The sequence below is a fragment of the Ptychodera flava genome, chromosome 11, assembly GCF_041260155.1.
Source record: "Ptychodera flava strain L36383 chromosome 11, AS_Pfla_20210202, whole genome shotgun sequence".
Taxonomy (NCBI): domain Eukaryota; kingdom Metazoa; phylum Hemichordata; class Enteropneusta; family Ptychoderidae; genus Ptychodera; species Ptychodera flava.
In genome coordinates this window covers 14,944,924-14,962,528 of record NC_091938.1, presented here as the reverse complement: position 1 = coordinate 14,962,528, position 17,605 = coordinate 14,944,924, and the positions used below count along the sequence as shown (strand labels likewise).

At 36.2% G+C, this 17,605-nt stretch overlaps 1 protein-coding gene across 1 annotated transcript; it reads right to left on the bottom strand.

Annotated features, from left to right (window-relative positions):
- Positions 1–7,564: 7,564 nt before the first annotated feature.
- Positions 7,565–11,945, bottom strand: LOC139144371 (type I iodothyronine deiodinase-like). Its single transcript, XM_070715073.1, has 3 exons — positions 11,901–11,945; positions 10,142–10,320; positions 7,565–7,814 (listed from the first exon to the last, which is right to left on the bottom strand). Exons 1-3 carry the CDS (start codon positions 11,943–11,945, stop codon positions 7,565–7,567), a joined length of 474 nt encoding a protein of 157 aa, XP_070571174.1.
- Between the last annotated feature and the right edge of the window lie 5,660 nt (positions 11,946–17,605).

The window sequence follows — 17,605 nt, the reverse complement described above, 5'->3', positions numbered from 1 at the left end:
CCGCACTTTAGATGGGTTCAAACTTAAACTGAATTCGATGTTAAGGGAAGTGATAAGATACACCATTATAAATATTTAGGATTTTGATCCCATTTTAAAATAAATGTTGCATGTATCAGATACTGTAGAGTACAATAACAAATTGTGTTCTAGAGAGTCAAAGAATTTTGATGTTAGGGTTGCCAAGCATTTATAATAAGTTTTTGTCTTTGAGATGATATATGTATGGGGTCATATGGGTAAGTAACCTGGCCCTGTGATTAGTCAATTTGGTGATGCATCTTAAAGGTCTGCAGTTTGGGTATTTCTACAAGAGATACCTTGAATTTAGTCAGTATTGTTATTGCAGTAATTCTGTGTTGCTTTTCATGACTGAGGATCTGAATTAAAAAGACACTGAAAAGACACTAGTACTAAGTCATATTGCAGTATCTTTCTTATATTTCACAACACCATGAACATGTATAACAATATAAGTATTATAATTTTCAAATAAATACTCTTGCAGTAAATAAATGTTTCTCTGTCTTGTTTTTGTAGTACTTTATAGAGCTGCATGGACAGTCCTGTTGAGTAACTAACTATGAGTGATATGCTGCTGACATGTGTCTTTCATATTAACCTAAGAACAAATGCTTTCATTGCACTGTGCAAAAAATATAATGATGATAAAAAAATAAGAACAAAACCGAAAGAAAACCCTCAAACTAGGTTTTTGGAGGAAATAGTTTTCCCAAAAACAAGAGCAAAATCAAAACAACGTGAAAATCAGCCTATAAGCTTGACTAGACAAACGTTATAATGCACATGAAGCAAATTTTACTTAGGCAAATTTTATCATCCTGGTGTCGTACGTCTGACTAAAATTCCTCTTCAATTGGTTTCCTTCCGTTAGTCCGGATCCTCCCAACCTCATTATGGCGAGACTCCTTTGGCGTCGTTGGCGTGTAGCAAAAGACAGAGGGGAAGGGAAAGTAATATAGTTTTAGAAACTACGTCAGTTATGGAAGCCTAGCTTCCGAGGGTCATTGCGGAAGCTTAGGTTTTTGACGATCGCCTTTGACGTACCTCTGCAGACTAGAGTGCAGTCGTCCATCGGAGCATCAACGTACGTTCACCGTGGCGATGGCGGAAGAAGTTTCTACCTCCATGCAGCATCATATTTATAATTATAAGCCATACACAGCCCCATTGCAACATATTCGAAATGATCAACAACGACAGGCAGGGAGGGACAAACAGTCGACGGTACAATGGCGAAGTTTAACACCCAAAGAAATACAACTGCCGTGCATGCAAACATGAAATACAAGTCCGGGCAGCGGGCTGTGCATCGCAGGGTACCGGCGTTATGTGGTCTCAACGCCGGTAACACACAGCCCTGCCACGCAGGCCTTGCATCGTGCTCCCAAGAAGTTAAAAATGAAGTGTTGGTTCCACAAATTTATCATGGGATCACTGTAAAGAGGTATATATACTGTTGATTGCTGATCTATTGTAACTGTGGACCTGATTCGGCAAGTTTACCGTATACAGCAGAAGCTTCCGAAGGAGTGCACACGGTGTAGACAGTCAGGCAGAAAACCTAGGGCGATCCACGCTAGCTCTGACCTCTCACATTGAGGTACGATCAACTTTCTGCTCTACGCACGCGCAACAAAGGGTCAACGGGTCAAAACGTTACTGCGAGTGCGCATAATACATCTCTAAATTAAGAGAGAACACGAACTGTATATCCTAGGGTCAACGGTGCAACTCTGTCAGCAAGCCTGAGCATGCAGCTTAAATGTCAAATGTAAGGTCTTCCCAGAAGAAAGAGGCCTTGGTGGCTAACCAATGGTTTATGCAAAACTCGGTATAACGTAGAATGGTTTTTAAAATTACCTGTTTGGACTGAATGTTAACGGCAGCACAAGAGTACCAGCTGTAGGAAAAGAATTTACCTGAGCAGTTGCCATAAAGTAATTGTCAGAGTGGGATAATTCTTCACTCTCGCATACTTGATACTCTTTCTCTTTCATCTCTTTCATTATTCAGAAATTCAACTTATTCTGCAGAATCGAATCCCAGATTTAATTTCCACATCAAGACAGATGCCAAAACAACAAGCAATGTAACATATTAGGCGATATTATGTTCTAGTTCTGTCGTGAATCCTTGCCAAATGAACTCAGTACGGTCATCTCTCTGGGCATACTAAATTATGGTACAATTACTCGTCCAACACCCTATTCAGTTGTTTGCGTCGATCGTCGGGTTCCCTTTGTTATTAGTGACACTCCCACAGCCGTTATGGCTAAAAAGGGCAGACATTTCTATTACCATCTAAATACAACGACCATGCAACTTAATAGACAGGGTGAAGATTTTTGAAAAACATTGACAGAATTGACAATTTATATAATGCTTATAATGCCCCATAAAATTCTCATGATAGAACCATTGTCACCCTGCCTCTCAGGGGAGATGTGTCAATAATGTTATAGGAGATATTCAATCAGTTGCATAAGAGTAAATGTGAAATATAGATTAACAAATACACGCTCATGCCAGCTAGATACATATTCATTCTAGAGAAATAATGAGTGTAAAAACATTTTAAACATTATTGTTTATAACAGTGTCACACATTGTAAAGCAATAATAAGTGCGAGATTAATAATAGTTCAAACAAAGTATCCTACCTACCGACATACCTACTGAGCAAATAAGTCAGCATCCAAAGCAAATTATCTTAAGAGGAAACATAGATAGCAAATCAGTTTGAAAACCATGAAAACAAACATCGATTCAAGAACTTGTTTTAAGAAAATGGCTCTACAAAATGTTGACGAAAGTTCTATAACCACTAAAGCACATTTATGCGTGCGTAATAAAAATATAGCTTTAAACATCTGCACGAAGAACTGTGTAATGGGTATTTATTTTTTCGTTGACTACAAACCTAAAAATGTTGGCAAATGTTGGCGATGGTAGACTTGAATATTTTTGGTCATATAGATAGGAATTTTACATTTTTAGGTATTGATGGGGACTGAAAAATAGGATTTCAATCGCCATTCCAAAAGCGCCTTTCTCCGCCCCAGTTTTATGAACGCAGCCTACATAATACCAGCACTTTAAATGATCATCGTTGCATTTTAAATTAGACCCATTGGATAGCAAAGAAATGTTATTCATTTTTCATTAATTACCTACCCGGGAATTTGTTCATCCCATACCAGTATTTGTAAATGCAGCCTGACCTGGTCTTTATTCAACATCTTTCTTGGCATCAATGTAGAACGTATCTTACTAGTAAAATTGCTCTACAAAATGTTCACGACAATTCAATAACCACTAGTACAAAATATTTAGGCATACGTCATCTGCACGCAGGAGTGTGCAATACGTATTTATTTATTTATTTATTTGTTTATTGTGCGCGTACAACTGTATAAATATTTGGCCATTGTTGACGAGTGGAAGTTTAACACTGTTGATCATGTAGAGGGATGATCTGAAATATTTCATGATATTGAGGGGGTCTAAAAAATTTCAATCGCGATTCCTCCATGGTTCCCGCCAAAGTATTTGTGAATGCAGCCTTAATAGTACCAGCACTTTAAAAGATCGTCATTTGCAATTGATATTTGGCTTTGTGTACATCTATGACCTAATTACATATGTTGTGTGAATTCAAAACTAGTTTAGCCAGCACCATTGACGGTTAAAGGTCCATTCTACCGGTGAACCGCAAATTTGATCTATTAGGGTTTATTCCCATCAGGAACCATAAAGGAAAAATTCCAATTTCGAATATTCTCATATCTCATTCATATACATCGACAGACAATGCCTGTGTCCGAAAACCTGTCAAAATATTAATTATGCGTCGAGAAACATTTTGTAGTTATGAATCAGAAATACCTTTCACAAGTACTGGTAAAATTTATCGTTCTAGTGAATGTGTTGTGCAGTACCACATTAATTAAAATGGTGATGAAGAAACACTGGAACCATATTGTTGTCCCCTGTCATTCAAACTATAGAGTACGTCCATGAGTAGAACGTGTGCGACAGACAGTCTATCAGTCAGACAGACAGCGCCCACCTCTCGCTGAATCGGGCAACACACTCTGCACACTTGTTCATCACAGTTGCAGTAGACTGGTGGCCGCACAAATGAACAAATGAAAGACTCAACGACTAACAAAATACCAAACGCTTAATATATCATGGATGGTTAAAAGTTTAACCTACGGCACCAACTCACCTAGCGGAGATGAGTAAACAAAACACCCATTGCGTCATGTTGATTGAGCAGATATTCAACCTGGAAGCCTAACCATGTCAGCGTAAAGGATAGACTGGTAGCCGTACAAATGAACAAATGAAAGATTCAACGACTAACAAAATAACAAACGCTTAATATATCATGGATGGTTAAAAATCATAAAAAGGAACATATTTGCAAGTTGCAGATAGATCAGTTTTTCCTGTACGCATGGTTTAAGACACTTGGTATGGCCTTGGCCTTATAGAGATTTAAAATTGGCTGCTTGAGCCAAATGTTTACAACAGCACATGTGTACATGTACCGGGGAATCTATCTGTAGGAAAGAATTTACTGAAGTGGTTGTGATAAAGTGTAGATCGGTATTCTCTGAGTGCGATAGTTCTTGACTCTCTCTTCATTTACACTCTTTCTCCTTCATTGTTCAGACGCCTGGATTCATCTTAGGGACTGGTCAGTTTCTTCGGCCTGGGGGGGGGGGGGGGGGGGGGGCCGGTGGATTATTTTTTGCCGACGTCAAAAAGTGGCTGAACCCCCCCCCCCATTCCCAATTTTGAAAACAGGGTGACCCCCCTATTCCCAATTTCGAAACAGGGTGACCCCCCCCCGCGCGCGCGCGACATAAGTAAAGCAAAAGGTGGACATAAATTATATATATATATATATATATATATATATATATATATATATATATATATATATATATATATATATATATATACGTATATATATTATATTTTACATTTTATATATATTTATATTTGAAATAGTCATTCTATGTTTTAATGAAATTGTTGACATGTCAGTTGTAAGATAGGAATTTCAAAGTGTCAATCTTAAAGTTTGAATACAGTACATTTTGAATGAGCTGTGAATGTATTTCACACTTTCTATGCTTAACCAGATGTCCTGAACTGTTGTACAGAAATGGATGTCAATCATTAATATCAAAGAGGAAAAACAGTGAATCAAAAACTTTGATGGGTGTTAAGACTTGCCAACTCCTGAGGAGCCATAGAGAGCTTTTTTAGCCAAATCTGATGTGTACAGTGTCTGAGAGGACCTTTCTTGTAACATTGAAACCATAAAAGCACAGCTAATAATGACAAAAACTGCCCTTTTTAACTGTTACTTTGTTCATAAAAAAGCATCTTTCTACAGAAAAAATGAGACACAAGGAAAATAATTCCATCAATAAGAAGGAAAGATATCTTGTCATTTTTTCTATCTCTAAAATAAGTCATTGTATCAAATATGTATTGTGAAATATTTGTGCATGTTACAGTTGCTTTCTCATACTGAATTCTCATAGAGAGAACAGAAAAGTATCAGGAATTTGTCATCCTTTTCATATGAAATGCAGATTTCATAATGGTACACTTTCACTTAGCAAACATCAAGATATCTGTAACATAAATCTCTGATTTATTAAAGTATGGCGCCCGAAGGGCGCGCCGAAAAATATGAAACATTCTGATATCTGTGATATATATGCCTTGTATATTAAAGTCATGCACCTGAAGGGCATGCTGAAAAATGTCTGATATATTAAAATAATGAGCTTGAAGGGCACGCTGAAAAATATTGAACATACAGATATCTCTGATATATGTATGTTTGATATGTTAAAGTTGGGCGTGCTGAAAAATATGACTGATTATTAAAGTTATGCGCCGAAGGGCGCGCCGAAAAATACAACTGAATGATGAAATTTGTGGCTGACACTAGCATTTTAGGCAATGATGAGCCTGTGTCAAAATTCAAAAACACACTGACCCCCCTATTGGGCATTTCAAAAACATGGTGACCCCCCCCCCTATCACCAAAGTCAAAAACAGGGTGACCCCCCCCCCCATGAATCCACCGCCCCCCTCCAGGCTGAAGAAACTGACCAGTCCCTTATTCTGCAGAACCGAATCCAAGATAACCTGGCACGCCACGACCGATGTCAAAAAAGCAGTATGACCTTTTAGCCAGTGTTATCTTCCAGTTTTGTCGTAAAGGTGTTCTAACGATCAAGAAGTTCAAAATAACAATGGGATGACTCCTTGCGACTGCGACGAAAGTTGACATAAGATGCAACGTGTAATGTCAGCGCCCACCTCTCGCTGAATCGGGCAACACACTCTGCACACTTGTTCATCACAGTTGCAGTCATCCCACGTCTGGATTATTTTAACAATTAACGTCAAAATTACCCATCAAAAATAGATCCTGTAACCCCGCTTCTTCATAAGAAAGTGTAAGCTTACGTTTGGAGCGAGTTGCATTTGGTTTTCTTATGACATTTGCATCACGTTTGAATACGGTCCATATGACAACAACAAGAAGAAGACAAATATAACAGTAACAACAATACAAACAGCAACAACCAGATCTCTGGGTCACCCATGGAAGGACGTCATATGAAGTTCATAGAACAACTATCAACATAGATGATCTATATCTCCTTGAATGCAGTTTGTTCCTCATAGATGACAGTCATTTGGTTATTCAACAAAGTTCTGGGTGTATTTTTGGTGAGGAACTTCTGTATCGCTTCCAGACAGTTGTCCTATAATGACTGTTTACACTGCAAAGACAGACGTCAGCAAGAAGTTATACATATCATCAACTGAAATCAATAACAATGTTGTGTGTTGCAGAATTAACAGGTATCCGCAAAGTTATACAAAGCATTTTAATTTCTCTAATCGGGGCGACCACTGGCAAATTAAATCCATTTTTGTAGACCGAATGAACGTTTTCAATATGCCCCATGATATCCATCTTAAGGCATGAAATTAAAAAATATTTTCAATGAATAAAGACATAGGCAATCTCAACCAGACACATTAACATAACTTTAGATCATCTATTATGATAACTATTGTCAAGGTAAAATCGAACCTTTGGCAACCTATGGAAGACAATCACCAAAAGATCCACTGCAAAAGTGAGAAATCAGAAAATCATCATTGGTTGGTTTATACTAACACAGAATTAAAAAAACTGTTTGAAAGATCTCATATATACTTGACTACAGCGTGTGCACAAATATCTAATGGAAAACGTCAACGAAATGAAAACACACTTTCGGTGGCAATGTTTAAAAGACTTTTAATGATACCTCTCATATCAGTCATGATAAGTGTACTTCACTTACTAACATGACATCATCATATCAATTAACCTGCCCTTGAGTGGATTACCCTCTTTTAATGTGATCATTTTGAAAACGACTTGTTTCATGCTTATTTTGATACATCAATTCAATAATGAAGATCAATAGATTTCACTTTGATTGTGTCAACCAAATCGTGTTGCAATCCAATTCCGCAGCTCTTGGGTCATCAGCATACCTTGAACTGACTGCTCTTCAATAGTGTTGCCAAGGTATGATAGTTTCCCCTCTTCAATCACGACAACTCTATCTGGCATTGCGGCAAACGCTCTATAGAAGAAATTATCCATACTGTCCAATACCATGCGTACCTTGGTGTCGTCTTTCATGTCGCTGGTAAAGGTTTCATTTTCACTATCCATTTTGATCAGAATCCTGAAAAAGATTTAAACTAACATCACTTAATCTGTGATTCCTACACTGACAAAGTATCAAACACTGTTTTATATGGCTCATGATCTTCACATTCGTAGGAGAGGGAGACGATCGAGGTCATTACTGACAATAATTCTGATTCAGGTGCCAACCTTTAACATTTTAACAGCTCATCACGTACCCTTGCCCAACAAGCCCTTCATTTTACTTCTACATATACACTCATTTGTTTCTGCATATTAGTATATTTGCTTTGCAAATTTCTGTAATTAACAAGCAATTTTTATTTATTTATTGATTTGTTTATTTGTTTGTTTGTTTATTTATTTTAATTGTTTGTTTGTTTGTTTGTTTGTTTGTTTGTTTGCTTGTTTAATCGGAAATCCTACGGGATCAAGTACTATTTACAGGTTACTCAAAAGCTCAAACGAAAACGGTCAAAAAACACTGAACAGGCCAGCACCAGACAAAAAGTATTTACAAAACTAAAATCAAGTGTAGGTTAAACACAGACAATAAAAACAAAGCAAACAAATAAACAAGAATAGCCATCAAAATATAACATGTCTAACTTGAGACTTAAATGAATCACTAAAAATATCAATATTATGATTATTACCAACCAATTAAAGATCCATTAGCCGTAACTTTGGTCATTTTTTGTTTCTGTGTATCATCTGCAGTTTCTGGTTTGAATCCCTGAACCATGGAGAAATTCCTAAAATTTAGCTCATAAATATACCTTTTGCGTACAATCTGCATTGTTACTCTTTAAATTTTGTATTCAGGTCCGGACTAGAATACATTTATCAACGATCACAATCATCATTTCACATATACAGGCTGTGTTGGCAAACAAGACACAGGGCACTGGTCATGATGATCGGAATATAGTAAAATTCTGTAGTTGATACATTGAAACAGAGTAGTGAAAAATTAGTTAACAGTTACAGTTTATGTCCCTTTAATTAAAATAGCTCATACATCGGTTGAGAGAGAAACTTTAAAAACATTGATACGGCTACGGTGTGGTCTTAATGTAGAGCAGGTGCGCAAAATTTCGCCAGGTGTATTAAAGCATAGCTTTGATAAAACATCCGGTAAATTATAAAATCCAGTTGGGGCTTCATACTGGTCAGCATGATATGAAATGTGAGTTCTGAAACACAAATATTTTATGAATTTACGTTGAAATTTTCAAGTTATTCCAAATCTAATTTTGCCAAGGATTCCAGACAACAGAACCACACTCGAGACAGCCCCGTACAAGAAATTATAAAGAGACTTAAAGGTTTGAACCTGAGTAAAATTTTGAGAGTTTCGTTTTATAAGACCCAACATTCTAAAAGATTTACTTACAATAAAAGAAATATGATCTGTAAAACTTAAGTTTGAGATTAAAATAAATCCCGAATCTTTATCTTTTTGCTGTCTATTAAGAATGGTTTCTAACAGGCAATAGTAAAAATCAATTATAACCATCTTTTTCCTAAAATACATCACACAACACTTTTTGACATTGAAATCGAGTTTCCAAGATCGACACCAAATGGCGACTCTATTAACATCTTCTTGAAGTTTTAAACAATCTGAAATAGTTTTATAGGTCTAAAGATTTTAGCATCGTCTGCATATACGAAACATTGTGAATCTATACAAACAGCTGGTAAATCATTTACATGAATACTGAATAACAGTGGGTCAAGTAGTGACCCCTTGGGTACACCCGATGATACTGGGCCCCACTCAGAAAAGCGATTGTCAATAACTGCTCTTTATTGACGGTTACTTTAATATGATTTTAACAACTGTAGAACTTGACCAGAAAAATTTTGTGAACGTATTTATCTCGCTCTTTCACTTGCCAATTTTTTTAAAGGTTTAATTTGCCAATACTTTAAAAGGTTTGGGCCAATCATAGTGTTCGTATGTTTGTCATCCCTGTTCTCTGTGCCTTACGTCATCTTTGGACCTCTTACATATGTTGACAGAAGTACTGCAATGTACATTGTAAGTTTTGACCTGATACGTTGCTGACGTACGCACGTACTTATGAACATATACATACAATTATTTATACATGCATACATACATACATACATACATACATGCGAACGTACGTATGCACGTACATGCTTGCATGGGTGCGTAAGTACATACATATGTACAAACAGACATATATACATACGTACATACATACATACATACATACATACATACATACATACATACATACATACATACATACATTAAAATTTTGTAAATGCACATAGAAGGGAAAATTCATATATTTTAACACTTCCAAAACTTAAAGCATGAAAACTTACTTTGCTGCATTGATCCTGTCTTCCAATACTTTGTGCTGTTTTAGAAAGGGGTAGCGTGATCCCAACTCTTGAGTTTCGCCATCTGCATGGGCTTCCATAAGGTATACCATGTAGATGTCGACTTTGCAGTCTTTGCAGTCTTCATAAAGTTTCTTCAGAAAGCCAGTGTGAACAATGGCCTACAAAAAAGGAGCTTGATTTTACAACGATTCTGGTGTTACATTATCTTAATAAGGTTTCGTAAAATTCGGAAAATTTGTTGCTAAAAATATCGATAACATTTTTCAGGATATGTTATCACAGTACGGTCCATGACATATAAAACAGGTCCAAAGAAGCTTGCTACGTTTAAAACACCCTTCATGTATTTTTGGTTTCGCTCATTTAGTTTTTGCTTAGTCATTTAACATTAAATATTGAGTACAAAAATAAAATACTGTAAAATAATGTTATTATGGTAAATTTGCTTGACTTATTGGTAGATGTACCCATCCTTGAATATACCTTAATTCTTTTCTTCTAATATTAGAATTTTGGCTGTGATAACTCAGCAAAAATCAGCGAAACCAAAAATACATGACCGGGTATTTTAATAACATGACTATCAAAATTGACGACATCAGGCTAAATGAGTTAATTCCATCGTTTTAGAATACACTTTACATTTCTGAGTCAATTTATAACATATTTATATTTGAAAGCTTCCATGGCCACTGTGCTAGGTGAGTTGGTTCACTTGGTTGCGAGGTCACATGCGAAAGAATTTTTACTGAATTTATTCACAGAAGGATAGCTGTGGTGATGGACATGATTGTCTCTTAGATAGCATACCTGTAGATCGGTTACCAATATATACACTCCTTTGACCGACTAATTACATAAATACTCATTTAGGTTATCGCGTTTTTAGAGAGGGGGATATAGCAACCCTTTTTCCTTTGACTGCTTTGATGGGTCAGAAGGTACCATAGATTGCGAATTCGAATTCCATACAACATTTACTGAGCCTGATGTGTTGCCTTAACCGAAACCACTTCCTAATCTGTAAATTCGATAAGTGTCCTTTGAGATCAATGAGAGGTTCTCTTACCCTCATTGGAGGTCAGGATAAGGAAGAGGCTATGAACACCAACGGTTTATCCGTAGAAGTGCTGAGACTAAGCATTGGGGCGGTTTGTCTTGTTTCCATGTCAACCAGAGAGATGTTTGGTACAAGACTTCAGATTTCGATGCTTTTCCCATGATCGCTCTCAACATTAATGGTGTGCAATAGCAATTTCGTAATTTGAAGACAAAGAAAAGAAAATATTAAAACGTTGTATTGAGAACCTGTATACCACTTCTCGCTTATATATCTTTCACTTTGAACGAGGTATATGATGTAATTGTTATGTTTTTAGGCAGTGCAAACCCCCGGTGCGGAACTCCTTTCTTTTAGAATTTTAATAACAATGTAATGGTACTTTACCCTTCACGAATGACAAGTCACTGCAAGAACAATAAATTACAAGAACTTTCTACTACATATATGAAATAAAGCACAGCAGCTGCTGGTTAGTTGTTCTGATGTGATGAGTTTTTACTTGTTCTATTCCTAAGTATCGTTGACACAACATGAAATGTATCTGTGATTAATTGGGATAGCTTTAAAGGACAATAAGCCGTATCTGGCATCGAAACCTCTTGCAAAGCTGCATGGATAGATACAAGTAAATAAGAGAAGCGTCTTCATGTTGGAATATCAACCATATCAACACACCTCCTCGTCGCCAGAGTAGTGTCTGAGGATTTCTCTATTGACCATGGTGGCGCTACGGTCTGTGTATGTGATGACGAATTCGTCTAATACACTCTGGGTATGTCTTGAGCGAACACGTTGGGATTTCAACATAATTGATGAAAAATCTTCAGCGGTTGGGTCGACTAATTCAATGTATTCCCTTTTGAAATCTTCACTTTCAAATACTTAAGATATTCTACGTGCAATCTTCAGAGTGACTTCTGTATCTTTGAGAAAATCCTCCATCGCTAATAAAAGAAACGCAGTATATGATACGTGGAAAGTATGTACATTTTCACAATATTTCACGCTGGCGTACCTTTACAATCTCCAGTTAAAGAGGTCAACAATTCCAATGAAAATGAAACCTCGGATCTTATAAATTTCAATGAAATGTTATCAGAGTAAGCAGATGTTCTATACATATATACAAATACAAATACAAATACAAATAAAGAAACATTACTGATTCAGACATATATGAGACATAATCTATTATGCATAGCCATCACATGACCGAAAGTGCATTTTTATAAATTTTGTTCACAGACTGTAACCCTTATAATTTAAATAATGTTCGGTTTTTCCAATTATGTTTAAAGAAAGGACAATTTGTAAATTTCTCTGCAGAATCCCCTTTTTTGAGTACAAATTTGCGTTTTCCGTTTGAATAAAATGAATATCAACAAAGCACAGCCCGCAAAGTGTAGGGAAAGTACATAAAGGTGTATCCAGGGGAAACCAAGATTGTGTTTCAAAGTAAGCCTGAATGTCAATCGAGCGTAGCACAAGTGACACGCATATGTTTACGAAAGAAACGCGTGAGATGTGTTATTAAGCAATTTACAGCATACCAGCGTCAAGAATATTTTCAAAAATTGAGTAAATGTTAAATTCTGGGCGTAATTGTCTATTCAGAAGAGTCAACAAGACTCTGGATGTATACGAAGATCGGAAACAAGAAAAACAACAGAGAGTGAAACGTTTTGTGTTCTTTGTATGAAGCTAAAATTACATTCTGCTTATCGTCGAGCTGAAGGGTCAACAATCCTAAGACAGTAAATGAACTTACTTCTGATTTTAAGCTGGTGAGGGATGCTTTAAATGAAAAATGAATGGGATTTTTCTTTTCCTCGGAATAATATCCACTTCTTCGGTTGTCATCCTTGTGCAAGTTTTCATATGCGTAGTTAATTGAACAGATATCGAAACATCAAACAAATGTTTACTTTCATTGACCAAACTTTGGCAGAAACTTCTGAAGAAAATTTTGAAGCCATAAACTATCTTGGAGAAATAACAAATGTGTTTTTCATTTCCCCCTCAATGTATTGCCATATTACGTCATACAAACAAATAAATTAAACTCTGAACTGCACAACTAAATTTTCATGATACTAAAGGCATCATGTCCCTTTAAACTGTATCGAGTGAACGACGTAAAGCAGCTATATATGATAAGAAAATTAAATATGTCTGTAATATGTACAAACTGTTGAAGACCTCTTACCTATAAGCGCTAGTAAAGACCCGTGGAAGGTTCGGTAAAACTTAAACCAAGCAGATACGCAGACAAGTGTCTGGCAAGTGTCAGCTTGAAGAATTCAGTGTACTTATACCCTTTATATCTTTTGTTAAGTTAGAAAAATTTGAATAATTACGAGGGAGGCCAATCGTCTTAACGGATTAAAATAATTAAAGTATATTAAAGTATACTAAGTCTTTTCATCTCTGGTTCTCTCGACCTGAATTTTTCTAGACACATGAATGCGATCAAATGAAAATAGAGCAGATAAATAATATCATTACCTGAAAAGGTCACCGAGAAGATAAAGCTGCCGTGCCATATCGCCAGGAATGGCTCCTCGACTTGACATGATGCCCGATTGTGTTGATCATGTGTTGATCATGTTATCTGTTATACCTGAGCACACTACAACTACTGATTGTATTCAATATAAACAGTCGTTGCTGCATCATAATTCCAAAACAAGGCGCATTATTTCAACATGGGTCTAAATAAATAGTATGCCAAACAATTAGGCAGACCAACGACCAAACAACTTCAAATACGTAATATTAAAAACAAAGACAAAACCATCACAAGATCGCATCAGGCAGAGGCTTCGAATTCGCTTGGCCCAGACGATGACATCTTCTGTACTAACTTATTTTACAGTGTAAGGTAGATGAACGACTAGCATGCATGTAAATACACTGTCTAAATACGGACATAGTCCCGTCAGTAACGTCTTACTACCATGGCGTTTTCCTTTTTGCACATAAATATGAATTCCAAAAAAGAAGGGAATTCAACATTATAAGCTTAGTTGACTGGCTAGTAAAGTTGCTTAGATTAGAAGGTTTGAAAGCTTTGAAAATATTTTAGACTCCAGGTGGCTAGCCGAGCCCTTTAAAAGATAGAGAAGCCGACAAACAGAAATATCATTAAAATACAATTAAATAAAAAGTAAATGGAAGTGTGAATATCCTATTGTCCACTTTGATAGTGTAGTCAATACCCTTTGTGTCCCAGTAACCTAGTTTAGGGCTCAGTCTCACTCGCACGACGAAGCGGCGATTTTTAAATTCCGGACAAGTACTGAGCCCTTCCAAACAATGAATTTTCTATACAAAAACTAGGCTCGCTACCTCGTTAAGTATTTCTTTTCTTAAAGCCTATATATTGACGAATTATGTACCGCACGAAAGTACATGTATAGAGTAGTCCAAGTTCTTTTGCCCTGTATTAATTGTGGCGACGCTGCAATAGTTGAGACCGACTTCACACGTTAATTAGATTCACACTCGAAGCCTTTCAAACGAAGGAAAGAATGAACAGTAGAAACCGCATGATCATCGCAAAAACCGGCCCATAGAATTTTGGTGGTATATTGTGCGAAATTAAATTGTGATATGCTCTTTAACAATGAAATTCGATGAAAAGGAATACCAATTAATAACATTTTACAGTTATTGAAAAATTTCGTCTGCTGTAGATGAACCAGTGGAAATGTATTTTTACTCTGCAATTTCAGTATACAAATCTTGCCTTCATTAACCAAAATAAATTAAACGGGCGAAACCCAAATAAAGATAACGGCTATCATATCCTATTCTTCTGTTATCTATGAGCCACATAAGTTCATACAGTTTTGAGTGCGACCTCCTCTGGAGATAAGAGGTATCAGCTAACAGAAAATATCGTGGTAAGTATATCATGTCAGAAGTGTTCGACGTTTGTACTTTTTTGATCGTACCATTCGTGTCCCAATAAACTAATTCAAGGATCAGTCCTATTTGCAGAACCCAGTGGCTGTTTAACCTTAGTTAAGTAAGTTGTTCACTTATCTAAGTAAAACCTCTTCTTTATTTTTTGCTTAAACGGCAAAGTGATACGATTTGTAAGCTGGCGGTCCCGGTTCCTTTTGCTATTCATTAATTAAAGCGATGGTGCATTTTCGAGATCAACATAAGCTTTCTGATACTTTTATCAAATTAAAACCCTAAGCCCGCTTTAGAGGCTAAACAAAGAAGTTAATGTGATAACCACTCAGCATTATCCGACGCCTGTATCGCTTTTGCATATTTCATTTCCATTATATGCCTTGGCGGCTAAGTTCGATTTAAACTGAACCCACATCAAAATACAATCTAACAGGTTAATCAAATGTAGTTTTACAATAGCAGATGAAGCAGGACCCACAAGTTTGTTTTATTTCGACCATTCTTTCCTGAATTCTACACGAATGTTTTGGAATGCCTGGTACAAGGCAAGTTGTAAACTTCCAAGCCAAATAAAATGTGCAAATCAAATGGTGTCGCAAATTTAATTTCTGTTTTAAGTCACTTAATAATTGTAAATATGGAATATGGCAGGGTGAACAATTTGTCCCCTTGGATAAAATTACTTGTAAAATCCTTTATAAGAGCATGTTATCGAACTTTACATATGTCAACAAACTAGGAAAATGGTACTTATCATTTAATGTAACCAACGAGACAGCAGACTACACTGACTCGATTTGGAAGCATATTTATACAATCACAAAGGAGACTAAATTAAGAGAATTACAATGGAAGTTGTTACACAGAGTTTTGCCATGTGGAAAATATTTATTTTACTGGAAAAAAGTGAACTCAATGGACTGTGAACTTTGTGATGTTCCTGATTCATTTGAACATCGGTTTTTGCATTGTTCATTTTCCAAGGTTCTTTGGAACAAAATCATGGCATTATTGGGCGATGTGTAGGTATACAATTCAATTTAAAAACAGTGATGTCTTTTTCAATTGCAACACTAGCCACACATTTTCGGAAACAGAAGAAATATTGTACATTTATTACTTTTGATTGGAAAGTGGAGTATCCATAAATACTGGTTGGGAGACAAGAAAATGCCGATATGTGTTTTGCTAAAACACGAGTTTACTTTAAGGTATAACTAGACAATATAATTTATAACAGAAGGGACATATGAAGCTTTTTTGAAAAGATCATATCGTGCATGTAACTTAATTGGTTTTCTTTCTTCTTCTTTCTTTCTTTCTTCTTCTTTTTTTTGTTTTTTGTTTTTTTTTTGGTTTTTTTGAGCTGTACTTGCTGCTCTTACTTTTATTGTAAACCTGGCAAGAAACCTAATACAGATTTTGTTTAATAAAAGATAAAAGAAAAACGAGACGAAAAGTAGATGAGAATGGGTGTTCGCTAATATAACATGTTATCTAATGACCGAGATTAATGAACTCACACAGATTTAAATTCTGCCTCTTCGGAAAATACAGAGCTGTAAAAACACACACGCGCGCGTTAACACTAAGAAATAGCAAACACAAGCGCAATCACTCAAGAAATAGCGTCAATGACACAACGCTCCTATCTGATAAGATCAGAATTATGTTCGAAATACATACCAAATATGAAAGCTAGCACACAGGACGATTCAATAGCGAAGACAATTTGGCTAAAAATGCGAAATGTGGCCCTCTATGCAACTTTCACAATTACTGACTCAAATAAAATAAAATCATCCAAAGGCACAAAAAATCAGATTTGAACATTGCTTTGCCAATATTTTGGAGAAAATGCCATTTTACCAAAATATTTGAAAATTACACTCCCACAAATTTACAAATTTGACAGTCCTTCCATCAGAAATGATGGATCATCCTTAAGCGCCTACACCGCACATTTGAAAGCTGTTCACCGGAAAATACGAAAGCCATGCAAACAATCGTATTTGCCACTGAAGTCCATTAAAAATCCATAAAAATGAAGTAAATTTTTTTCATATAGAAGTCCCATTATACATGGTGTACCCCTTCATATGTGGGTTTCCACTTAATCAAATTCGAAACCACGACTGAAAGCAAAGTGTTGAATATCTGTTTCCCCACAAAGTCGTGTTGGAACCAATTATACTGTATGGTTGTGTCTCTTTACAGCATATTTGTATAAGAAGTCCGTCCACACGACACAGTTATCATTCCAACGGTTATACGTTTGTAATCGGCTTCACTTCTTTTCAGTATTGCCAGTTTAAACTGTTTCTTACCGCACACATCAATCAATACATACATATGTTTGTTCATCCTCTTTCAGGAGAAGCGGGAAAGTGGTACCACTATATGCCGAAATGATTCTATACTGCACTGAATCCTCAGTTCCATGTAAATTTGCCAGT